Source organism: Tamandua tetradactyla, chromosome 14 (assembly GCF_023851605.1).
Source record: "Tamandua tetradactyla isolate mTamTet1 chromosome 14, mTamTet1.pri, whole genome shotgun sequence".
NCBI lineage: Eukaryota > Metazoa > Chordata > Mammalia > Pilosa > Myrmecophagidae > Tamandua > Tamandua tetradactyla.
In genome coordinates, this window is record NC_135340.1 from 5,720,964 (window position 1) to 5,746,699 (window position 25,736).

A 25,736-nucleotide genomic window follows, 5' to 3' on the forward strand; every position below is an offset into this window, starting at 1 on the left:
CTGTAAATAGAAGTATTTATTTTTTATGCTTTTTTCCACCAGGAGGCTCTGCATCTTTGTAGCCTTGGCAGGAAGCACAGCAAAAGATGTGATGTGAGTGCTTAAGAAACAATGACTAGAAAGCAGCTGGCGTCTACTATTTGCTTAGTCTTTGTTAGGCGTCAGCATGCTCAGAGCTTCATGGATCAACTTTATTATCATCCGCATTTTACACATTTGGGAGACTGAGGTGCTATGGTTAATTGCACAAGATCATATAGCTAAGAGGTGATGAAATCATATTAGAGCCCAGACAGTCTGGCCCCAGAATAATTGTTCTTCACTGTTATTTGTGTTGATTTTCTAAGAAGCCATTGACACTCACAAGAACGTTGTTGGACTGTCCATTTCTCATTCCCAAATTATGAATATATTACTTTTTACAAGTAATCCTTAAATAAGAGTCATCTACATTCGTCACAACTTGAGAATGAGAATTTCTGAGGTAAAAAGAGGTGGCCTTAAGGTACTTAATATTGAACACTTTATCATTCTCTGGAGAAATCTGGAAATAATAAGTACTTTTGCTTTCTGGCACTTTGACTTTGTGGAAAGGAAGTAGTTACGGGCCAGGTGGGGCCAATTTAGGCCTTTTTGTTCCTGATACTTGTTCCCAGATATTGTTGCTGTTGGTCCAAGGACAACCTTGGAGAAGCACTGCTGTAAACCACGGACGCCATAGCTTTCCTTCCAAAAGGAGGAACAGCCTACATGGATTTTTGATCTAACCATCTAGTCATTCTTTTTAAGAATGAGTTCAGATCAACTCTTACAGCACAAAGGTCATTTTTTTCTGGTAAATGTCATCTAACATTTAAATGACTTACACCCAACAGCTTTCTAAGTAATGCAAATCATTGGTTTAACATGAAAAATATATGAAAACATTTTTTATTAGGTGTCAGCAGTTTCACTTCCTTAAAGTTGGAGGTACCATGAGGACCTCCCCATGTTGTCCCTGTCCACTGTTATCTCTCCATCTACCTCTTTACAAAGTTTGGGTGCTCATTTGGCTTTTCCCTTTCTGTATGTGACTCTTACCTCTATGTCAGTTAACTGTTGAAATATCTATTTCCATGGAGCCCTCAACATATAATATATGCACCGCCTCTAACCAACCTCCATAGATTATTCTCATAGAATGTAAAGTTTATTCACTCTTGCATGATCCTTAACAAAGCATACTCTCTGGATTTATCTTTGAGCTGTGGAACAACAGAGAGCTGTACACCTGGACACACTTCTTTGACTTCTACATAAAATTGGTGTAATTAGCTCACCTTGAGGGACAGATTGGCTTCTACTTCTACAAATATCATTGTCATGATTATTATAAGTATGTGGTTAAAAATACTGCTCATTGTGTGCTCCTTTATGTGGTCTCTAAAGCAGAAATAGTGTTTTTGTTTGTTCCTTTGAGAAGCTGAGGTATTTTTAACTCACAGGTAGTGTGGATTATAAAATTAGTATTTCCCTCTTTGCATTTGATCCTATTAAGATGAGACCATTTACAGCCCACCTCTAGCAATTGTACAGAATGTAAAGGCATGTGTATAGCACCTCATTTGACCTTATCTTACTGGCTTTTCTTTTATTTTTGCCACAATTTTCTCATTAAAGAAAAAAAAACTATAATATGCATTCCTAAAATTTGGTTTAAATACTTAAAGAAAAAGTAGAATGTACTTTTAAAAAATGAAATGTTATGTCTTCAGTTGGTCTCTCCACACCTTATTTTAACAGTTCTGATATTTATTGGTTAGCCTGCAAATCCAGATTCTTGCCCTATGGTTGATTATTAGAAATTCTAGACCTGCAAGGAATTAAAGATGAAATGGAGTTTACCACTTTGGAGGAAGCATAGCGTTATAAGAGGATTAAAGTAATCTTTTTAACTCTCAGGTGCTCTTATAGAAATTCAGAATTTCATCTTTGAGCAACATACTAGAATACGTGTGCATGTATATGTACATGTGTGTGTGTGATGTACCATAATTTCCTTTGGCACTTGAAATTTTGTAGCAGTGAATTCCCTAGACTGACCCTCCTTGCATCTATTTCAATGCAGCACAATACTAAATGTCATGTTAAGGACTCTTCAACTTCTCACAAGGTAGGATAAGAGAGTTAAGATAATTTATATAAATTCCTAGTAAATATGGATACATCACATATAGCCATTTGATATAATGAAAGAATATATTTAAAATATTTAAACATTAATTTTTTAATTTAAATTGCAGTGTGCATGGATAGGGTTGACTTCTTGAGTCTCAAGAAACAAAGTCAAAAGAAACAAAACAAAACTAAGAAAAGCAAGGATTTCATGTTTTGCAAACACAGGCAGCAGAATGGAAGGTGGTAGGTGAAAGACAAACTCGGTAGTCTGCTATGATGGTGAAATAATTTAGAAAAATCCTTCCTTTCTCAATTTAAGCCTGATTTTACAACTATTACTAAGTAATAAAAGCAGAACAAAAGCTAGGGAGAATGTCATCCCCATTGTGATGCAAATGAGTGAAGTCCATTGACCTCCTATAAGAGATTTCCAAGAAGGAAGAAAGAATCAATAATGTAAAGTGATATGAAATATAAAACTGTGATACAAAAATGGTTCATAACTGGGGATATCATTGAATTAATTGATAAATAATTCATTGCTATCCTTTGAGCACCAGTGAAAATTAGTGTGTAAATGTTCCAAGTGAGTGAGTGAATGATGAAAGAGTGGAAGCAAGTAGTGATTCACTATTTTTTTTCACTCAATATACCACAAATCACTTGAGGGATTTTAGCATTAAGGAAAGCTTAGATGTGACCTAAACAAGTTTCTAGTTTGTGCATAAATAGAAAAGAAAATGTTCAGATTTCAAAATCATTTTTTTAGATGGATAACTGAAATAATGTAGAATATCAGGACACAGGTAAGCAGAATCATTTTGGAAAGGAGAGTGAATGTGACTTTTGAGCCAGAAAATAAGAAAAGCAAGAAAGATAAAGAAATATTTTTTAGATTGAGTTCTTATTACTTTCATCTAATTTTCACTGCTACATGATCAATTCCTTAAATATTAAGGATGTAATATTTCAAAACACAATGTATTTATTGCCAGCCTTTATAAACTGCAGTTCATCTTATCAGTGTTTATAGTCCTGGATCTTTATAAGCTAATAAAAAATCTAGTTTACCCTGAGCACTTTTTTCATTTTCCTTAGTAGAGGCATATTCTTAACTTTGATGGAAAAGTACCTATTCACTCTTATCATCAGGCCAGCAAGTTGTGCTGATTTAAGATTCTCCTATTCAAATAGCTGATGCTAAGACATCGTGCTTTAGTCGAATGTGATTTATTTAGTCGTCACAAAGAAGGGGTCGTAACTGCAAAACCATAATTTATTCCCACCTCAAAAAAAAGTCCTTTCTTACTTTAATGCTTACCTAAGTGTTTTGCCTGCAGTTGTCCTACAGAGAAAGGACATTTAAAACACAGTTGCAATTCTGTCTAACTTTGTGCAATTTGAGTGATTAACTACAGTAATTAGCTTTGAGTAAATTCACTAAACTGAATAGAACCCTGATACATTATAATTAAATAATACCCCAACTTTCTTTCAGCATCAGATTTTGCCTTCAAGTTATAAGGGTTGTTCTTGTATTATTAATGAATTTCATTGAGATCATAGATTGGCAATTGGAGTCCTTAGATAAAGGGAAGTGAATATAAGAATAACCAGGAATATAAAAACAAATCTCTCTACACCAATCCATCTTTTCGAAACTTTAGTATCCTTTATTACAAAAATAACTTATATGCTTTTTAATAACAGCATCAGGTATAAATAAACCCAGATTTTAATTTTCCCAAGCAACTGAGCTAGATTAAAATTTACAGATTATATCAATATTTGCAAATTTCATAGAAGCTAAAGCATTACATCCTTTTTTAATAATGTTGTATATTTGAAAATTTCCATTACCAAGATAGGAACACTCTGATATATTAAATAAAAAATAACTTCTAAGGGTACACGGGTGGTTCAGTGGTTAGAATGCCTGCCTTTCATGCGGGAGACCTGGGTTTGATTCCTGGACCATGCACCCCAAAAATAAATTCTGGTTGGTTGGAAGGAAAGAGACACTGTGACTTTATTGTAAATATGTTTGTTGGATGGCTCAGACATATGTTTTAAAGCTTCAGGGCATGAGATCTAGGTTGTTTCTGAATAGAATCCTCTTCCTCACACATACACTGATACAGCTTGTTTATTAAGTATCATCCTGCTCTCTTAATCCTAAAGGGTGTCAAGTGTTTCTCTCTTTTATCTTTTCCATTACCCACAATGCAACTCAGAATACAAGGCTACAGCAAAACAAAAGTTGGCAGGGAATTATCAGACTGAATAGAACCAATTGACATCTACAAAGTTAATGCTTTAAAATGTCAAATTTAATGAAATCCAACAAAAGTTATTAGTGCACAACTATACCACAGAATGGTGCTCAGGAGTTGGGGATAGCAAAGAATTTAAGGTGTTTCCCTCAATCTCTCAGTTGTTTACAGTCTCCTTGGGAGAGAAAGGCGCCTAATTATAACACAAGACTGATTACATTATAGTATCTTTTTAGTTGTTTTGCTGTGATCTGTTTCCAACAGCTTCTTCAATTGGTTTCCATTGTGACTGGCAAATACTCCATTTTTCATGTAATTTTTTTTGTTTACCTTACTAGAGAATGAATTCATATAGGAAATTAACTTTATTTACCTTATTATAGTATTATTGGTTTCTAGATCCATTCCTCTCAGCAATATTTTGTCAGTTTATCATGGTGGCTCAAATCCTACTTACATTATAAAAGGTAATATGTATGGAGAGCCTTTCCATTAATTTATCGACTTGAGATGGCCGCCTGTGTTCACTCAGTGTGTTTGCTCATCCTTCTGAAACAGATGCTTGGAACAAGTTCAAAAGCTGACATCTGATATCTTATCCCCAAAGGCACTTTCTCATTCGAATTTACAACACAGTTCACATTGTTTTTGTTCTGTCTACACACTCGTTTATGGAACTACTGAGTGGGGTATGCTTTAAGTCTGCAGCCATAGCCAAGGGACAATCCCACAGCCTCTTTTTTGCCTTTAATTGCACTGAACTTCCATTACTGGAGGTCTAGAGCCTAGACTTCTCCAAAGACAGTTGTTTCTTCTTTAACTGACAAAATAAAAATTAACTAAGAAATAGCTGAATTTTAAATAATAAAACTCTTAGAACTTTCTACACCCACAGGCAAAAATCTGCTTCTGTCCACAAGCAAGGGTTAGTAGCAGGGGCCTGGGCTTTTAGATATTGGTTTCATTCCCTTAGGGGAGCTTCTTTGTATATTGCAAAAAAAGAGAGACTTTGGTGTGTACAATTAGAAAGCCCTCGAGAGCCAAAAATCCATGAGCCTATTTTGCGTTCAGTTCTCTCAAATGTTAGAAAAAGGAGTATAATGGCTTATTTTTGTAATGCTTCCAAACTGCTTACCCAGAAAGACTCAGCGTCATGCCAATCCTTTACGTGGATTTCCAGGCTAAACAAGTACCTATTGAAGTTCATCCATCATGATTTATGATACATTAAACCTAATCTAATGTTCTCTCAGGCTGGTGTTAGGGGATTTTCAAAATTCAGACTAAGAAATTGCATTGGGGGAAAGGGAATTCTTCTCTCTTTTCTCCATACAATTTCTTTAGTTCTGTAGAGTCTCATTAATTCTATTGGGCCCCTGTTATTCTCCAGTACTAATCACCGATTGATTTTAAGAGTTTGAAATCTTAACTAGTGGTAGGAAATGACTTTAAATTAACACTGCATGAACTACTATAAATTATTCACTGAAAAAGAGACTGTTTAATTATAAACTAAGAAACCTGCTTCCCAGCTGATTAACTATATTAAACGCTTTATATTTTCAAAGCTCTACACAATTGCTAATAAGCTACTTTGCACAATAGTTCTCAGAGGGTAACTAATACTATCGCCTCATATTTTTATAAATGATGCACTTGACCCATAAAAATTAGGTTTTTCATCTTGGACTGCATAAAAGCAAAAAATTGGAATTAGGTTTTAAGTGCTTAATGCACCTGTGCCTAGTTTACAGCACTAGCCTTTTAGTTATCTGAGCAGCCAGTTAGGAAGCCAAGTAAATGTCACTGTCCTCTGCTGCAACAGGTGACTTCTCACACATTTACACACACATGTGCACACACATGTTTTATATGTAAAATCAGCTATGTTGTTACACGAGTGACATAGAACAGACACTAAGACATGGTCAACTGATCTGTGCTACTTATTCTGATTTTCCTTAAGTTTAGCTCATTTAACAAACTTATTTCTCCCTCTGTGAGTTCACTAGTTGTCTCTTTAGAATCCCATTTTGAAGACTAGCGGGGTTGGTTTACGTCAAACTTTAGCATTGTCTGATTCCAATACCAACAAATACTTTGGGCAATAAATTCATTCATAAAGTATACTTAATTATATTGATAGCATATGGCATAATTATATAGTACATCTGACCTTACCAGTTAATTTGTTATAACTTCATAATCGTTGATATTTTTATTTTGGATTTTTAGAGTTATGTTCCATGAATAAACCAGTCTATAACATATAATATTGATTTCATGTTTCTTCAGTGGTTTTTGAGTTGTTTAAATCTTGTCTCATGAGAATGCAGTTCTTTCAGTGTCGATATCATCTTTTCATGTATATGCAGAACACAGAGCTAGAAAACAAGAGCTGTGTAGTAAATAAATGTTAATCACTGAAACACCTGAATTTTTTGTTGATGTCTGTGTGTAAAGAGCATACGGAATATTATTTGGGAATGCAAGTGACTCTAAGGTGTACGCCTATATGAAGCTATTAATAAATTAATAAGCAGATTAAAACAACTTTCAAAGATGTAAATTGTTTTTGTTTAAAAAATTCTGTTAAGGATTATCATTTCTCCTTAGAATCAGGGTAAAGACAATTCTTAGCAAGTGCAAGGTGACTCTCATTTAAGTGTTAAATACTATTTGATAAACTATTGGTTTAGATCTATTTAAAAAAGCAAAAAATATACTCTATTCCCTCATGATTTGATTTTTGCTATAGAAGTTCAATTCCATTTGAATTTTGTGTGTGCAATGTTATATGCCAAATATGGTAGCCAGTTATGGACATTTTCAGCATATTGCCCCTTCTAGATTAAGTCATACTTTAGTACCTATTAAAATATAAATATATGAGACCAGACAGTAGAAAGCCAGAATTTCTCCTAATTTTATCCTAAAGTAAGCTACTGATGAAGATTTGGTTAAGAATAAGAAATGTGCATAAGCTGCATTTTATCATGTAAAAATGGAACAAAGAACAATATGGAAATGTATTTCAGATATTTGCCTTCTGGTGTTTTTTATTAAAACCGGAGATTTGTGCATTTTCTAAACAGTGCTTTGGGGAGATTCTGACTGCTTCAGATCTATAAAGCATATGATGTCTATATGGTGTATGATTTCTCTAGACATAATTATTATAAAAGTTTGGTGGATGAATTGGATTATAATCTATGAGTATATAAATTGCAATGCATACAGGCAACAACTATGTCTGCTATGTAATCAGCGCCTACCTCTTGCCTAGCATTGGGTTTATGTCTGGAATATAAGAAAAATGTGAACTTTTTTTTAATTCTACAGTCATTCATCTTTCCTCACTAAAATGTAAACTGGAAAGCAGGTGAAAATATTTGGGGCTTGAGAGTATAGTAAAAAAATCTTAGAAGCAGACTTCTAAAAGATTTAAAAATATAGTGCTACCTAGTATATTCTTATGCGGTCCTACAGATTTCCACATTGATCCCTGGCCTTTATTGCACTAACTGAGGAAAATCTGGTTAAATTCAGGAATGGTCATCCAAAAAGAAGTTAGAAGGTCTCCTGCATCTGCAGGGCCGCTCAGTTCACACCACTTTTGCCGTTGTCATTATATATTGAGGTTTAGGGGGAAAAAGTGAATGACGGATATTTTATTCTGTTAATCATATTGAACTTCATATGCTACGTTTCACCATATAAAGATGGTCATGTTGAGGGAGAGGAAATTGGGGAGGATGTTGGAAAAGACAAAAATGTATGCTTAGGATAATAAGTGTCATCAAAGAAACCCTCGATTTCATATTGAGTCGCATGTATTGTTCACGTCTCCAGATGCTCCCTCGGCATGCCATTGACCCACATTGTGCAAGAACATTGACCTTAGACCAGGAAAACGCTGCTGTTAGAATGCACGCGTGGCATGTTCCCCAAGGCACGTGGCCTCAAGGGTTTTTAGCCATCTGCAGGAGAGATCCCGCAGTCTTGACTGAAAACATCTACCTACGATGAAGTTCATGACAAATGTTCTTCAAAATTATTTTGTTTTTTTCCTTCAGTACCTGTTAGAGTGAATGAGTCCCCGATGTCATGAAAGTAATACTAACTACCTATGGAATTTTTATGTTTTAGCATTAAGAAAAGGACGATTTTGGATCACACCAGACCCTTATCACAAAGATGACAACATCCAGATCGGGCGTGAGGTGAAGATATCTTGCCAAGTAGAAGCTGTTCCTTCAGAGGAGTTAACATTTAGTTGGTTTAAAAATGGGCGTCCCTTACGAAGTTCCGAGCGGATGGTCATTACACACACTGACCCTGATGTCTCTCCAGGAGCAACAAACTTGGACATCATTGATTTAAAATTCACGGATTTTGGGACCTACACATGCGTAGCATCTCTGAAGGGAGGAGGGATATCTGATATCAGTATCGACGTTAATATATCCAGCAGCACAGGTAAGAAGTGCATGGAGGATGCAAGAGATGTTCACATTTGGGGTCATTCTCTTTAGCAGACGAAAAAAAGGTTTCAAAAAGCAAAATTCTAATATTATGAATGTCATTTTTGTGAAATATTGCTACTTTTATTTTAGTTTCAATTTGCATGAGGGTTTACAGCTACAATGCAAATGAAAGCAATGGTACTGGCGTGGATAGATTTACGATTCGTCTGCTTTTTTTTCTGAACTCGGAAACCCCTGTAGAACCTACATTATATACAATTATCACTTTAAACAACAAACGGCTAGAGTTAACAAAATACTCAGAAACTTTAAAGAAACGTTTTAGAAACAGAAAAGAAGACTGAGATAATTTAAGAGCAGCTAAATAAGAGCATTTTTCGAAGTAAAAGTATTCAAATATAAAAAATGTTATACCAGTAGCTTTTCCAACAATAAAATCAAATGATAGAGTCAGTTGTGACATTGTTAAGATTCTCTTCACAATGAAAATGGTTACATGCAAAAAATGTATTGAAATGAAAATCCTTTACTTTAGGGTTTAAAAGGAAATGCCATCAATTTTCTCTTGATTAAATGTACATCCATCAATGATGAAAATTAGAGTTGCTTTGATACTGGAGGGCAGTAGATGAAATCTCAGGATGTATTAGAGCCCTGTGACTCTATGAACTATAATTAGTATGCATCAAGAGAGTTCCAAAATAGCTTTATTTATTTTACCAGCTTGTTCTGAGATTGATTTTTAATTTAAGATCTTATATGTGGTGAATAATATATTTTAATAGCACAAAGCACAAAGTTAACAGACTTACTCTGTTTTGAACAAAGGATAACAGTTGGCTTTTTCTTTCCAGCCAGGCAACCTTTTGGCTTTTGTGCATTTAAGAATTCACCTGATGTTTTGTACCTACTTGTGGTTTCAAATTGCAATGCACACTGGATTGGTTTTACTCCTTAAGGAATTCAAGTACATATTTGAGGCTAACCAAATGTGCGTGAATGTTGAAATTCTGTTTTATTTCTAAACATTCCATTTTATGAGCTATAATTAATGTAAAATGAAGCTAAAGAGATAAAAAGTACTTATGTTTGAACAGTTGTCTTTATAGTTTAAAACTATTCTTTTTATCTAGCGATCTAACTGATTTCCAAATATTAGAACTAACACTAGGAGATGGGCTCAGTTTTGGAGATCTGATGTCAATATGCTGAGCCACTCATCCTGCATCTCTTTATGCATCCATTCATCAGTGACTGTCCATTGATCCCCACCAGCAGTGTGCCAGGTGACACTGTGCCAGGTGACATCTTATGATATTCCTTATAACTGGAAGAGACATTTTGTAATCCAAAATTACATTTTGCGATCTAAATCATTTTTTTCTCAATTTCTGAGGAAAGTGTTTCCAAAACTGGTAAACACTTCATTATAAGCATGGTTTCGGTTTGCTTGGTGGCTTGTCTGGTTTTGCTCATTTAGTTTTCAGAACCAGCAACACAAAGCCCAGATCCAAAGAATCAGTCAATGCTCGTAGATAAGAGAATTCATGTTCCAGTAAACTTAAACACAAGGGGAGGCACAGAATGGACAGAGGAAGCAACCATAAATAATTAGTCACAAAAAATGTACCTTTAAATATAATAGTTATATCGCCTATTTTGAAACTATATAATGTAAATGACAAAGTTTAGAGGGTAACCGTATTGATTCCTAAATTTTCCTAAAATCCCATAAGGGAAATGCCAAAAGATTATCAGAAATGCAGGAAATGCTCGAGGAGTGGCCTTGATAAGAAGAGTAATAATTGACATTTTGTAACTGTTTTCAGTGTGCCTGATTACCAAGGGTGATGGTGCTAAAAATGAAAGAAATGATGAGTCTTGTTCCCAGCACTTCCCCTGTTCCACTCACACTGGCACGCCTGCTGATGGCTGCCTCCTCCCGTGAGTCGAAGCTCGTGAGCTCTGGGTTTTGTATTGATCACTGGTGTATCCTCAGCAGCCACCACAAATACATGGCACATAGAACGTACTCAATAAATAATTGTTAAATTAAAAAACAAGCTAATTTATACACTTGGTTTTCTCTTAGCTGTTTTTTTCCTTCTTTTATTGCTTCTCTAATACAGACCTCTGATGTCTCTCTTTCAGCTACTGTCATACTTCCCTTTTCCAAGATCTACTGATCTAACATTATGAAAAGGTTTTCATTAGACAAATTTTGATTATGATTTAACGTGCTATCACTCCCAAAGGAAAGACTGACTTCATAATTTGGGGTGTTCATTGAAAACTAGAATGTGGGTCCCTTGTTCAAAAATTATTAAGAATTTCATGATGATCACAGTGGACATTATACGAAGCCTGGGGACTCTCTAAGTGAGAGTGTGCAGATAGCATTTTCTTGGACCTGCCAGCCCTGGGGATTGCGTTGTGATAGAGAGGGCTGGGGATGGCAATATTTGGTCTACAGGGTAAGTCACTTAAGTTGATGACATAGTCCATCTTCATACTGAAACTGCCGTTAATGCTCAACTTTGCTTACAGCAGACCAAATTGCAGTAAGAAGGCGTGTACTTCTGAAAGGGTGTGATTTGATTGATATCAGCAGAAATGACTTTTATCCCCACAGAATAGAAAGTTAACTTAAAGTAGTGATTTAGTATGAAATTTTTGGGGGAACAGAGTTTAAACCAGGAGAATGAGCAAACTGTAGAATGAAGGAACCCCTTAAACTCTATTAATGCTAGAAACTATAGAGGATACAGAGGAAAATCTCCATAAACTGGACGAGTGAAGTCAAAGAGAAGGAAACTGCATATTGGTAAATATGTCGGAACCTGCGAGAATCTTGGTTGTGTAAACTTTATTATTACTATTTTAGGGAATTAGTAAAGGCTAAGTGTTCCTGTTTCATGGGTGTGCGTGTTTAATGTGTTAAGCATTGTCTTTATGTTAAAAATAAGTTAGGTAACATTTTATATTTTAGAAAAATTTCTAAGCTTTTGTTCTTCATATGAAATCTTACATAGAATCCTAGTTGTTACTATGTTTTAAGAGACTATATTTGAAATATAATAAAATGAGAATCAAGGACCATAGGTCATTTCTGCCTAATGTAGTGTAAAAACCTTTTTTTTTTAAATTATGGGGTCACATACCTTGATGTGTTGAGCGATTTTATAATTGAACTATCAACTATCGCAGAAAGGATAAAATCTAGTTTATAGAATTATTAATATTTCTGAAAGACAATGATTTAATTTTTTGAAATTTTGGAGAGATAGTGCAGGTATTTTTTTTTTTCATGTGTTTGGTTGAATTAAAATTATCATACATATGACCATAGTTTATGTCCCATTTTCACGTTAATTGAAAATTAGAACTATTTTTTCCTCCTGGTTCTGTAAGCATGCAAATCATTTTTTGTGTGTGGGTATTTTTTATGTGTGAGCATCTGTTGTTTTATCAATTTAAAATTCATATTTCCTGTAGATTCCTTTACCCAGTTGTTGCTAACGTACCTACTCTGTGCTATATGGTGATTTTACAAATGGGCCTTGCCCTGAGGGAGCTTAAAAATCTAAGTTATCAAGACAGGTTCCTTAGAAACTAAACCCAAAATATAGTATGATGAATACTGTATATATAGGATGGCCAAACTTCTGTAGGAATTGCAAACACTTTTGTGAATATGGATACAGGAAAATTTCACAGAGTGGCATTTGAGTTCCATCTTCATGGCAATAGCAATATTATAATAGAGACAGTGAACTGAGAGTACATTCATACAAATAAATAGGAAAAAAAGTTCTAGGAATATTAAAGTGATTCCTCACTTTTTGCTTTTATGGTAGAATTGATATAATTTTACTATAAGAAGATATATAGGTTTATTTCCATTTTATAACTTACATTACTAAAGTTGTATTGCATCTGAGTCGACTGCAAGTAACCTGAAAATAAAAAACAAAACAAAGCATTACAACAATTCAATATACTGAAACTTTGCAATAGTTCAATTTTATAAAATGAATATACTTCATATACTTGCTGGAAAATACAGTGAATTTTATGAGTTTTAACTTTAATTTTGGCTACGTTAGAATTCAGTCTTTAAACTATACCACTCCAATTTTTCATCTGCATAAATATAATTGCCATACTATATTTTTGATTTTCAAAGGGATTGCTGAAAAACACTCCATTGCTTCCTCTCCCAGTATTTTTCCATGGTAAAATCCTTCAGTACTTGTTAGCTTGCATGTATTGCATAATTTGACAGACTTGCTGGTTTATAGTAAACTTAGAAGCATCACATCATGCCTAAGAAATATAAACAGTGAGGCTCGAATCTTAACTGCATATCTGAAAGATATGTGGAATTCTCCTGGTGAGACAAGTGGGTAAATATAGCAGAAAACTTAATAATACAGATACAGATTTTAACACGATTATTTTAGAGTATGTGAACATTTTAAGTAGGATAAAATGGAGCAAGATTTAGAGGACTAAATGAGATTGCAGCGTAAGCATAAATGCATAATGGTGACCAATTAATCCAACAATTTACTTTGTTGATGACTTCCTGACTGGTCAGTTATTATAAGTATGAAAACAGTGTATGTCTGATACCCATGTCTGTGAAATGAAGTTCTCCTAAATTCAAGATTATGGTGCATTCTAATAAGTACAATTAAAGTGATGAGGGTAAAGGAAAAAATGAATTAGTTCCCCTAATTGGATTTGCCTCTTTGCATTTTTCCAGTTAAAGAGGCAATAGAAACTTATGAAAGTACAACTGAAATTCAATAATGAGTCGTTTTATGTAAGAGGAAGACAGGTAGAAAACCAGCACATGTAGTACCTGATAATGGCTTCATGAGAGGAAGCCTCTATGCAGGTAAAAATTATGTAATTAGTCCTTAAAAGTTACTAGACACAACACGTTCAGTTTCATCCTTGACTTCAATATTGTGAAGTTCTATCCGTGACCTCTAAATTAATGGCAGAGACTCTGGGTCAGTAAGCATTTTTTGTAAAGGGCCAGGTAGTAAATAAGCCTGTCTTTGTGAACTCTATGGTCTCTGTGGCAGTTTTTCAACTCTGCCACGGTGGTGTGAAAGCAGCCATACAAATAGACAGATGGGTGATGTGGTCTTCCAATTAAACTTTATTCACAAAATCAGTTGGCAGGCAGGATTTGGCTCAGAGGCCATAGTTTCCTGACTGTTGATCTAGTCTTAGCAGCCTTATGAATTTAAGAAATGAAATAATAAAGCTGAACTCCATACACTTACTTAAATGACATTAGACCCACACATGTAAGTAAATACGGTCATTTGTGTGTACAAAGAATGGTACATTTTCATAACATTAACATAAAATCTGTCTTTCCTTACTTCTCATATGTATGTATATTATATCAGGTTCCAGTTTTGGCTCCTAAAGTGGTCCAAGTACTAGAATTATGTTGTCAGAGTTCCTCACATTGCTTTCTGATTGCTCAGATCTCATTCCTAATAGACAAGTTTGTGCTGCCGTTCATATTCTGTCTGTGCCCTCGTTCATGCAGCTTTTCTCTCTGTTTCTGGGTTGTTTAAAATTTGAACGGCTGAATAGGAGACATAACGAAAAGCACAACAACTTCTAAACATGAACCCTTTCTACTTTAGAGTCTCCTGATTATGGAGTCGGTTTTCTCTTTTCTGAAAAGCTGACTGACCACTTTTCACACTGGTCTCAACAGCATTGGCTTCATGCAGATTAAATTTGCCCTTTGACTCTTGAAAATTCCTCTCCTTCAGTGGACTGTTCTGTTCGTTGGAAGGGGAACTGTACCGGGGCTAGAAAGACACGTCAGAGTGTGTGGTTTTTTTTCTTTCTTTTTTTGTGTTTTTCTTTTTGCTCTGTGTTGGCAAAACTTCACAGTTTAGCCCTTTTACAAAGACCAGCCCAAAGTGAAAGTGTTGGGTACTCTCAACATGAGCTTGTGGCTTTAGGAACTCCCCCGTTCATGGGGATCCAAGTTCCCTCTGTACCTCCACTTATGGAATACCTTCCTCTCCTCCCCAGTGTGCTATGGCATGTCTTGAAGTCAGCAAATCTTTGTTGTCTGCTGCTTCTTACGCTGATTAACTGTCTGCAAGCTGCTTCTGCTTGCAGAGCCATTTCTGGGAAGTGAGCCAGAGATGAGAGTCCTGGTTCAGTCCTTCAGGCTGCCACCTGATAGACAGTTTGGTGCTGACACACAGGCACCACACGTAGGGGCCAGTGCCCATCCAGACCAGGGCCAGGGATCCACAGTGAAAGTCCAGGCCAGCTCCACACCACATAGCGCATGGGTACCCCGGGAGGAAGGAAAGTGTTTTGAGCAATATGTCACTGGGATCAGAGACCATGCTCCTAAAAGGAGCTAATTACCTATTATATAGTCCTTTCCAGCATCCTTTCCGTAAAGTATCATCGTCACCTATAACCCTGCTAAGGGGACTAAAGGTGACTAAACATATTTCTTTACGTTTGTAGTCTTAGGGCCTTAAAATGCTGTTGTGCTTAAAGAATCTCCCAAAGCGGCACCGAAATGCAGAGTTCTATTTTGTTGAGCACATCCGTATTATTGGGTATGTAGACAGAACATTCCCTATGAAAGAGTGGATTATTCATATTCATTAAGACACCAAACTTCTTTCAAGTGTGCTTTAAAGTATGATTATTGATATTAGTCCATTGGGTAGGCATGGTTATTTAAATTAAAAGTTTAGGAATGAAAATAGCTTACCAAGAAGAATTATTTTAGTCTTTACATTACCTATTTGAATGTGGGTTTTACTCTTCAAATCTAAGTGCATTTTTATTGAAAAATTCTAAAAGTTTTTATTTAAAAATTTGGAAGTTTATAAAAATTGTAAATTTTTTTTTTGAGTTACATCTTTTGTTCACCTATATTAGCTTTGCACAGTTCAGTTACTGAGGCACGCTTTCCACAAAGGAGAGATGCAAGTGCAACAATCTTTGTTGGCAGTCTTGGGAAGTAAATAGGGAATGTGTTTAGAATCTGTGTTTGAGTAGTTAATACAGTTTTTATTCAGATTGCTTGTTAAAATCAATAAAATAAAAATAAAGAAAGTTCCTAAAGGCACTTATACTCAGGCTTGAATAAGTTTGAGAAAATGTCAGCTGTCCTCAACATATATTGTTATTGATTTTAGCATTGTTATTGTCATCATTTATCTTCAGATAGCATTGATAGAGAATTGTGGGGTTTGGAACTAATATCCAGTCTTGTATTTTCTTTTAAATCATTATTCAAATGATCAAAAAGTCCATGTTTGGATATCTTCAGGGATGAAGATGCCTTCAAAAGATTACCAAGTATCATAGTAGAATGTGTTAATTCTAAGAGAGAAATGGCTAAAAACATTCAAAATAAAGGGGTGATGAAGTGAATGAGAAATGAGCCCAGCAGTCACCAACTCAGACCATGGGGATTTTTCATCCTTTTCCATCTGCTATATATGATATTTATTTTAAGAGTCCTCCACCCTAAGGAAATTATCTTTATTGGAGGAAGATTGGGACTGAGAAATTAAAAAATGAGAGACAGGGGTAACTGACAATGTAAATTGACTGATGCCAAGAGATCCAAGACAGCAGGAGAAGTGAAGTCTAACTGTCTCCTACAATTTCAGGGTTAACATTTGAAATGTAGTGTACGTTCAGCTCCAAATATGTTTATTCAATAGCCACTATAGGAAAGGGGATGTGGGAATAAACAATAATGTGTATGATCTACTTCAAAATGGAATTTACATCCCAGTAGGAATATACTTGAACAGTCTAACAAAGAATAGAGCCTAATATTTGCTTTAATATACTAACAGAGTGATGTGAAAGGAAGCACAGGAACTAGAGGTATTGAGTCTGGTCAGCAAGAGTTCCATGGAGTTTAAGAATGAGGAATATGTGACACTAAATCTTAGAAAGAAATGAGTCTCATTGTACCTTATTCACAGAATAAAAAAATAACAGGAAAATTTTATCAGGGAAGAAGTCTGATTAGAATGTTGTTTGTGGGCCTATTCGTTGCCAAGGAAAGTTAGTGAAAGACATTTGCAGAGTTAAAAAGAGAATGGTGGAAATATATATATTTTTTAAGTTACAGGGGACATATCAGAAGCTTAGCACTCACTCAATCCATAGTGCAAAGAAACCTTTCTGGTTTGTGTTTCCCCAATGGTATAAACCGCCTTCCCATGATGAAGAGCTGGCCGGTGACTTAAAAACAACATGAGCAATAAGGAAGAAATAAATCATCAGGAAGAAAATTAGGGCCATAGGGTCATAATAATCTGAATAGTGGCCCTCAATGATATCCACGTCCTAATTTCTGGAACCTGTGAAAGTTACCTTAGAAGGCAAAAGAGTTTGGAGCTGTGATGAAGTTAAATATTTTACGATAGAGAGATTATCCTGGAATATCCAGACAAGCCTTAAATGTAATCACAAGTCCTTCTAAAAGGATGAAATGGGAGAGCTGGCACAGAAGAAGGCATTGTGACCACTGAAGCCAAGTACTCTGTGGTGTTTGCTGACAGAGGAGGGGTCTGAGCCAAGGGGCACGAGGAAGGCAGTTCTAGAACCTGGAAAAGGTAAGGAAGCAGATTCCCCTCTGGGTCCTCGAGAAGGAACAGTCTTACAGAATCATCGATTTTGGCCTAGTGAAACTGATTTCAGACTTCTGACCTCCAGAAGTGTATGATGATAAATATGCATTGTTCTAAGCCATTAGGTTTGAGATAATCTGTTACAGCAGCTGTGGGAAATTTCGATAGGAGATAAGCGATACTTTCTGAGCTATGTCAAGTGAGACAGGAAAAGGTCCACGGAACTTAGATAATAGAAGAAGCTTGGGACACTCTCCTGAACTATATCTGATAAATCAGTTAACCTTTGCATCTTAGATTCCTTATCTTTCCACCACAACTTTAGAATATGTTTAAGGAAAAGTCAAAGAAAAGAGAGTGTACGAAAAAGCTAAAAGTGTGCAGACTGAAGTGGAGGGTACTCTTTTTTCAGCTGGTGAGATTGGTAGGCATGGGATGAGGTGATGAGGGACAGTCACAGCCCTCCCACTGAGAGGCGGTTCAGTCAGTGACCTGTCCTGTGCAGTCCCCCTCTCATAAGGCAGCTTAAGTACTGCCAATTCCAGACTTTGGGCCAGACCCAAATTTACTTCTTAGGTGAACTCAGGTCTGGCTGGAACTTACTTATTTTTAATCTGTGGAATAAAAGATTGGGCTGAGTAACTGATGATGTCCCAAAAACCATGAAGAATTCCTTAAACTATTCTCAAAAGCTACTGAACTGCAGGGGAAAGGAAAATCACAAGCTGAGAACTGTACCCTTTCTATCCCCTTCCAACTTCAATCAGAGCAATACACATTTCTTTTCTATATAGGGGATTTTATTTGGACAAAAGGTCTTGACTCACACATGCACCCACACACACATACTCACACACACCCACCCATGAAAACAATGAATATGCAGTTGGAAACCACTGGCCTGGATGAGTTCTCCCATCCCTTTCAAGAAATGTTTTGTTTTTATTTATGATGCCAACATTTTATGTCTAGGTTGCTTAGAAAATGGTAATACCATAAACTGTGAGAAGGATCATAAGTTGTAGAAGTTATGATTAGATAGGATTAGATTTGGCACAGGGAATGGTAAGGCAGCCTTGGGTTTCTGTTGTCACGTGAAAAAGTCAGGTCTAAGGTCCAGGAGAAAGGACAACGCTAAAACATGTTTGTATTAGTTACAAGTAGATGAGCTCATCCAAAAAAGCAAAGATATCCTCACCAAGAGCCAAGCTTCACCAAGGATCCAGAGGTCCATGAAGAAAATGAAAAGGAGATGTCAATGGAAATGAAGGAAAAAGAGCTCCCCGGTTTGTGGGGAATTACAGACTATCAGGTGGAATGTCTCATGTTTATAGCATCTTTAAGGCTTTTGCTAACTCTTCAATAACATGAAGAGACAATCTGTCTGTCCCAGATACTTTAGTATTCATTCACGGGTTTTTGTCAATGGAGTGAGCTTTCATTTTCCTTCAAGTGAAAGAATTGTATAATGTGGGAGGGAAGAAAGGAAAGAAGAAGAGGAAGGAGTGAGAGAGAGAGAGAGATGGTTTAAATATGGTATTTTGGTGTGAAGAATAGCCATCCTTGGATTTTATGGCATTTTCTTAAGCCAGTCACAAACACAGATATAAATAGTCACAAAAGTAGCAACCTAATTCTCTTTTTGATGCATTTATTTCAAGGGCAGAGATGGGATATTAAAAATATTTTTTTTAGTTAGACTCCAGTAAGTTACAAGTTGTTTTGAGAAACATAAATTATATCAGTATTTTTACTGCTTATTTTGAGGGGAGTATAAAAGCAAGATTGGCTGCATTAAATTTATTCCTCATTCTACAGTTAGTCAAGAAACATTTATCATGTTTGTATGCCAGAAAACCCTAACATAAAATTGCATCTGTGTAATTAAGGAAAAAACAGTGGATTTACAATTTGCTTCCAAATATCACCTCAAAATACCTAACATTTTTTTGTCTCCAAATATCAGAACAAAGATCTAAGGAAGTATAGCTGATGCATTCTTTTTATACCTTTTGTCTTTTCTTTAATGCAAATGGTGGGGATCTAGGAACTATTCAAATTTTTAATTGATGATGATAGATTTCTCTAGTCTCATGGGGACTGAATCCTATTTGTTAGTCCCACAGTCCACATTCAAAATTATAATAACCAGCAATAATTAGGATTAAAAAAAGTTTTTTATAAGTCTCATTAACTGATGAAGAATAAATGGGAGTAAATTGTTTTAAGACTGCCATACTGTGACCCACCCTGACTCTCCTAAGTTATGGGAAAGACATATAAGTGGGATGTGATGTCATTATCTAATATTTCAGAACTTTCTATTCACAGATGCCACCTCCGACATACCGAGAGTGTTTGGGGAAAGGAATAAGAATAGCAGTAATCATGAGGACTAGATACATAGACTAACCTTGTGACCACTGTTTGGTGTTTGCATTAGGAAAAGCTCTGCAATTCTAGAGAGTCTGGCATTAGAGCTAGTTATCATGGTGATTTAATTTGTATGTGGAGTCTTTAATTTTGATTTAAATTTTACATTTTGATTTAAATCCAAGCTGTTTCTTTCGAGAGGTCAAAAACAGAAGCTAGGATGATTGTTACTGTAAGGAACCTTTTCCCCACATCTGTTTGCAAATGAATATACTTTCACTGTTAAAAGGACCTCCTATTTTTTTTTTTTAACTTTTTATCCTTCCCCAGTGGATCTCAGTGATGTTTGGAAAAGGGATTAAAAAAATTAGAAAGTTATTACAATCAGGATTTTGGTAGTGCAATTATGGGATATACATGAGTTCTGAACTCCTGTTTTTAAACAAATAAAAATGTAAGATGCTTGGGGCAGCTCCCCAGAATCCTATTTAAATTGTATTTTTAAAAACTTTGTAAATGTCTTAAATATTAGCATAGTTTTAAACTATGGAGTCACCTTACAGACTATCATTTTATAGAGAGGGAAGTGGGTACAGAAACCTTAGGTACTTTGTTCAACTTCCAACTACATTCTAACTGGATCTTCAAATCTCAGATTTTAAATCAAGTACAAAAGCTTGCATCATGCTGTAAAATGCTATCTCAGCTTAGGTTAAATGGATATTTTCCTTTATCATCCCAGGTGATTCTGATACTTGGTCACATCATTTTAACAAGGACCTTGCATGAAAGATTCATTGTGGTCAGTTGGTAAATATTCTAGAAGAGATTCAGGTAGCATTCTAGTTGGGTCACATAACCGTATCCTTTCTTAAGGGTGGGACACAGGACTATCAGTGCCCCAGTCTAAGAATACCACTCTAATGCTTATTAAGATGTTAGGTTTCACTTGCAAGAGTCTCACATCTCACACATGAAGGTGGGGAGAGGTCTTACTTTATGGGTAATCAATGTGCATAGGCTAAACAGTATTCATTTCACCAAGGAAAACCATTTGCAGTATAGTCTAGGTTAAAAATCTTCTAGTGCAGCTCTAGATAATGATAGTTTCTCCATCCTATCTGCCTTAGGAGTATGGGCTCATTATATGGATTTTTTAAATGCTATCCAACCACACCTTTGGTGTTTACTCCTAAAGTAGCGTAATTTAAACTTCTATGGCAACCCAAGATTGCAGACTACAATTTTCCAATGCAGGCATCTGGTTGGCTAAAATGATGATATAAAAAACTCTAGGTGCCATTATCTCACAGAATCTGTGAGCAACTATCACAACTGGCACAGATATCTTCCTCAAAATTTCAGAAAAGAGTTAAAGATTTGCATTAACTGGGCAAGAACTAAATCAAGAACAGGCTGCCTTAAAAATGGTAAGAGAATCTGCTGGTGGCCTTGCTGGTCCCTTCCCCACCCCCTGCCTGGCAGGGTTTGGAGCCATCCTGAGCTTCCATTGTGGGTCCCTGGTCCTGTTCCTTGTGTAGACTCTGTGTATACAAGGGAGCCTGTGTCTCAGAGCCAGTCTCTTGGCTGTCAATCTGAAAGACAGAACCAAAAATGTATTTCTGGCTTACTATCTGAGAACTTGCCCAGCAGGCAAAAAACAGCTTGTGGAGAGCTAACACAGTGCAAGAAACAAGGCATCTGCAGGCAAAGGATTACATGCTTTATGTCATACAAGAGAGCACCTGGAAAGTGGAAAAAGTTGATTTCATGTGGAATAGAGGGGGCACTCAAGTTCCTATAAATATTAGAATTTCTAAGGAGTGAGAAAATGCCCAGGGAACTCAGAAGAGATAGGAGGACCTTGAACTTCACTTTCACTTTGGGCTAACTTTCTTGGTAGGGGTCCTAATCTCTGAAGAAGAGCACAAGCCAATGCAGAGCCAATTTTCAAAGATTGTGAAAGTTGATTTTGCCTTTTTATTGCTTGTTTGTTTGTTTTATTAGCTCCTGGCACTTGAGAATATCTCTCTCATTTCACTATCTGGGTACAAATTTATGGAACAGACATCTTGGGGAATAAATCTGAGAATTAACACATTAACGTGTTCAAAGGTGCAGTGTGCATCAAAAGATTACAAGGGAAGCAAAGAAATGGGAAATGATAAGTCACCATTGGTACAAGATACAAATTCAGAAACCATCAGTGAAAAAACCACACTTGAACATAACAGGCAAAAACTTTAAAAAAATGTTTTTCAGTATGCTCAAGGAGATGAAGGAGAACGTGGAAAAATAACTAAAGGATATCATGAAAATGATGTTTGAACAATCTGATAATCTCAGTAAAGAGATAGAAACTTTTAAATAACTTAAATTTAAATTACAAATAGTAATACTGTGGTTGAAGAGCACAATAAATGAAATAAAAATTCCTTAGAAAGTTTCAACAGCAGCTTAAGCTGCCAGAAGGAAAAATGAGTGCATTCAAAGTTAAGGTAATTTAAGAAATATGTATAAAACAAAGTGATTAGGCGGAGAAGCAGAAAGAAAAAAATGTTAAAAGTGAGTACAGCCTAAGAGAACTGTAGGACATGAGAAGCATACCAACATATGAATCATGCGTGTCCCAGAAGGAGAAGAGAGAGAGAAAGGGGCAGAAGATATATTCAAAGAAACAGTGACAGAAAATCCCCAAACGTAATGAAAGATATGAATATATACATTTGAGATGCCCAACAAAGCCAAAACTGGATAAAATAAAAAAGAATATTGTTAGATATGCAGTAGACAAACTTCTGAATGTCGAGAACAAAGCAGAGTTCTGAAAACTGTGGGAGAAAAGCAGCACATTAGGAACAAGTGAGCCCCAGTAGAATTAAGTGCCAATTTCTCATCAGAAACCATGAATGAAAGAAGCCAGTGGGGTTAATTATTTAAAATTCTGAAAGAAAACAAATGGCCACCAAGAATTTTTATATCTTGTGAGAAAGTTATTCAAAAATCAGAAAAAAATTGAGACATCCCTAGATAAACCAAAACCAAACCAAACCATCAGCACTAGATTTGCCCTATAAGGGATGCTAAAGAGTTCTTCAGACTAAAAATAAAAGGACACTGGTCAGTGAATCAAGATGTTAGTAAGAAATATGGGTAATCACAGATGTCAGTACCACAGTTTTGTTTTATTACCTTCTAAATAAAAATGTACAATCGGTTGGCTTAATACGACAGGAATTAATTGACTTATGATTTCAGAAGCTAGAGGGCTTGTTTCCTTCAGGGATCAGTATCTGCTGGCTGGCCAGCAATCTTTAGAATTTCTTGGCTTTTTGGTCAGATGACAATGCACATGGCAGCCTCTTATCCTTTTCTTTTGGGTTTCATTAACTTCTCACTTCTGGCTGCTCCCTGTGGCGTCTCTTTCTTTGCCTAAATTTCATTCTGCTTCTCAGTGTCTCCAGCTGTCCAGGTGAAAGCCCAGCCTGATTCAGTTAGGCCACACCTTGACTGAAGTAACATCTTCAAGTGATCCTATCCATAATGGGTCCACACTCAGAGGACCAGGAGTTGAAACCAGAACATGCCTTTTGTGGGGATTATTAATTCCTACATTGGAATTAATTAATTCCTACATTGTACCCAATGTAGGTACATTATTGTATTTCTGGTATGCAAATGCACTTTTTAATTCTTGTTGGTCCTAAAATGCAAATGCATAAAAATATGGCATATTCATGGTCTGGAGATACAATGTATAAAGATATAATTTATAACTGGTGCAACAAACAGGTTGGGGGGACAGAGGTTTATAAGGATAGTGTTAGTGTATGCCACTGAAATTAAGTTGGTATCAAATCAAATGTGATTGTTAATAGATTTTGTTTTTTAAATTTACCCCCATAGTAAGTAACCACAAAGAAAATATGTGAGATGTATACACAGAAGGCAATGAGGAGGGATGACAACACATAATTAAATACATATGAAAGTTGGCATTGTAGGAAGAATTGAGAGAGGATGAAAGTGTAAGATTACATGGAAAAAGTTGCAAAATGGCAGGAGAAAGTCCTGCATATCAGCGGTTACTTTAAATGTAAATGGATTAAACTCTCCAATCCAATGGCAGACACTGGCAGAATGCATAAGAAAGTGTGATCCCACAATATACTGTTAGAAAAGATTCAATTTAAATTCAAAGACATAAGTGGTTAGAAGTGAAATAATGGGGGCAAAACATTTATACCATGCAAATCACAACCAAAAGTGAGCTGGTGTAACAATACTAATTATTAGATAAATTAGACAGCTTAGTTCAGAAGTTGTCATGAAGAACAAAGAAGGTCATTATACACTGATAAATGGGCCAATTCAACAAGTCATAATAATTATAAATTGTATATACCTAAAGCAAAATCCCAAAATACGTGACGCAAATACTCACAGATTTAAAGGGAGAAATAGATGATTCTACATAAATAGTAAGAAACTTAAACACTACTTTCAACAATGGATAGAACATCTAGAAAAGGAAAACAATGTAAAGCAGGAGACCTGAACAAAACTATAAATTATCTACATGTAGCAAACATATATAGACGGTGTAACTCAACAGGGGCGAATGTATTTTATTCTCACATGCACATGGATCATCCCCAGGATAAACCACGTTAGGTCACAAAACAAGTGTCAATATGTTTAAAAATATGGAAAGCATAAAATGCATCGTCTTTGACCATAAAAGGATGAAAAATAAATCAATAACAGAGGGAGGACAGGTAAATTCATAAATATGTGGAAGTTAAACAATGTACTATTAAACAACCAATGGGTTGTTGAGGAAATTACAAGAGAAGTTATGAAATATACGAGGTAAATTAAAACAAAAGCATAATATACCAAAATTTATGGGATGCAGCAAAGTTCTTGCTAGGAGGGAAATTTATGGTTCTAAATGCTGACATTAAAAAAAGAAAGAACAAAGATCTCAAATTAGAAACCTAGCCTAACAAGTTAAGGATCTAGAAAAGGAAAAGAGCAAGTTAAACCTAAAACCACAGAAAAAGGGAACTAGCAAAGAGTAAAGTGAAACTAAATATAATAGAGAATTGAAAAAACATAGAAGCAACAAAACCAAAATTGTTTCTTTGACAACATCAATAAAATTGAGAAACTTTTAGCTACACTGATAAAGAAGAAGGGAGAGAAGATGCAAATAACCTAAAATCAGAAATGAATAGGAAGACATTACTACTGACCTCACAGAAATAAAAAGGATTATATGAGGACACTATGAACAACTGTACATCAACAAATTACATAAGCTAGATGAAGTGGACAAATTCCTATAAATACACAAGCCACATACACTGACTCAAGAAGAAATACAGCATCTCTGCAGACTAATGTTAAGTATAGAGATGAAATCAGTAAGCCAAAACCTCCTAACAAGAAAACACCAGAACAAAATGGCTTCACCAGTGAATTTTACCAAACCTTCAGTAATTAAGACCACTTCTTCCCAAACTCTTCCAAAAAATTGAAGAGCAGGGATCAGTCATTGACACATTCTTATGAAGCCAACATATCACCCTAATACTAAAGCCAGAAAAAGATAACCCAAGAAAAGAAAATTACTGGCCACTATCTCTCATGAATATAAAAATAAATAAAATAAGTAAAAAAAAAAACATCAAAATTTAAATATTTTTTGCATCAAAATATTTTATCATGAAAGTAAAAAGACAACTTCTAGGATGGGAAAATTTGGAAACCACATA

General features: G+C 35.5%; 1 protein-coding gene across 1 annotated transcript in view; it reads left to right on the forward strand.

Moving 5' to 3' along the window:
- The window catches only part of MDGA2 (MAM domain containing glycosylphosphatidylinositol anchor 2), a 932,919-nt gene that overhangs the window by 686,344 nt on the left and 220,839 nt on the right, over nucleotides 1-25,736 (forward strand). The window contains exon 7 of the mRNA XM_077126843.1: nucleotides 8,580-8,909. Coding sequence (XP_076982958.1) covers nucleotides 8,580-8,909 — 330 coding nt within the window. The remainder of the gene's footprint in view (nucleotides 1-8,579; nucleotides 8,910-25,736) is intronic.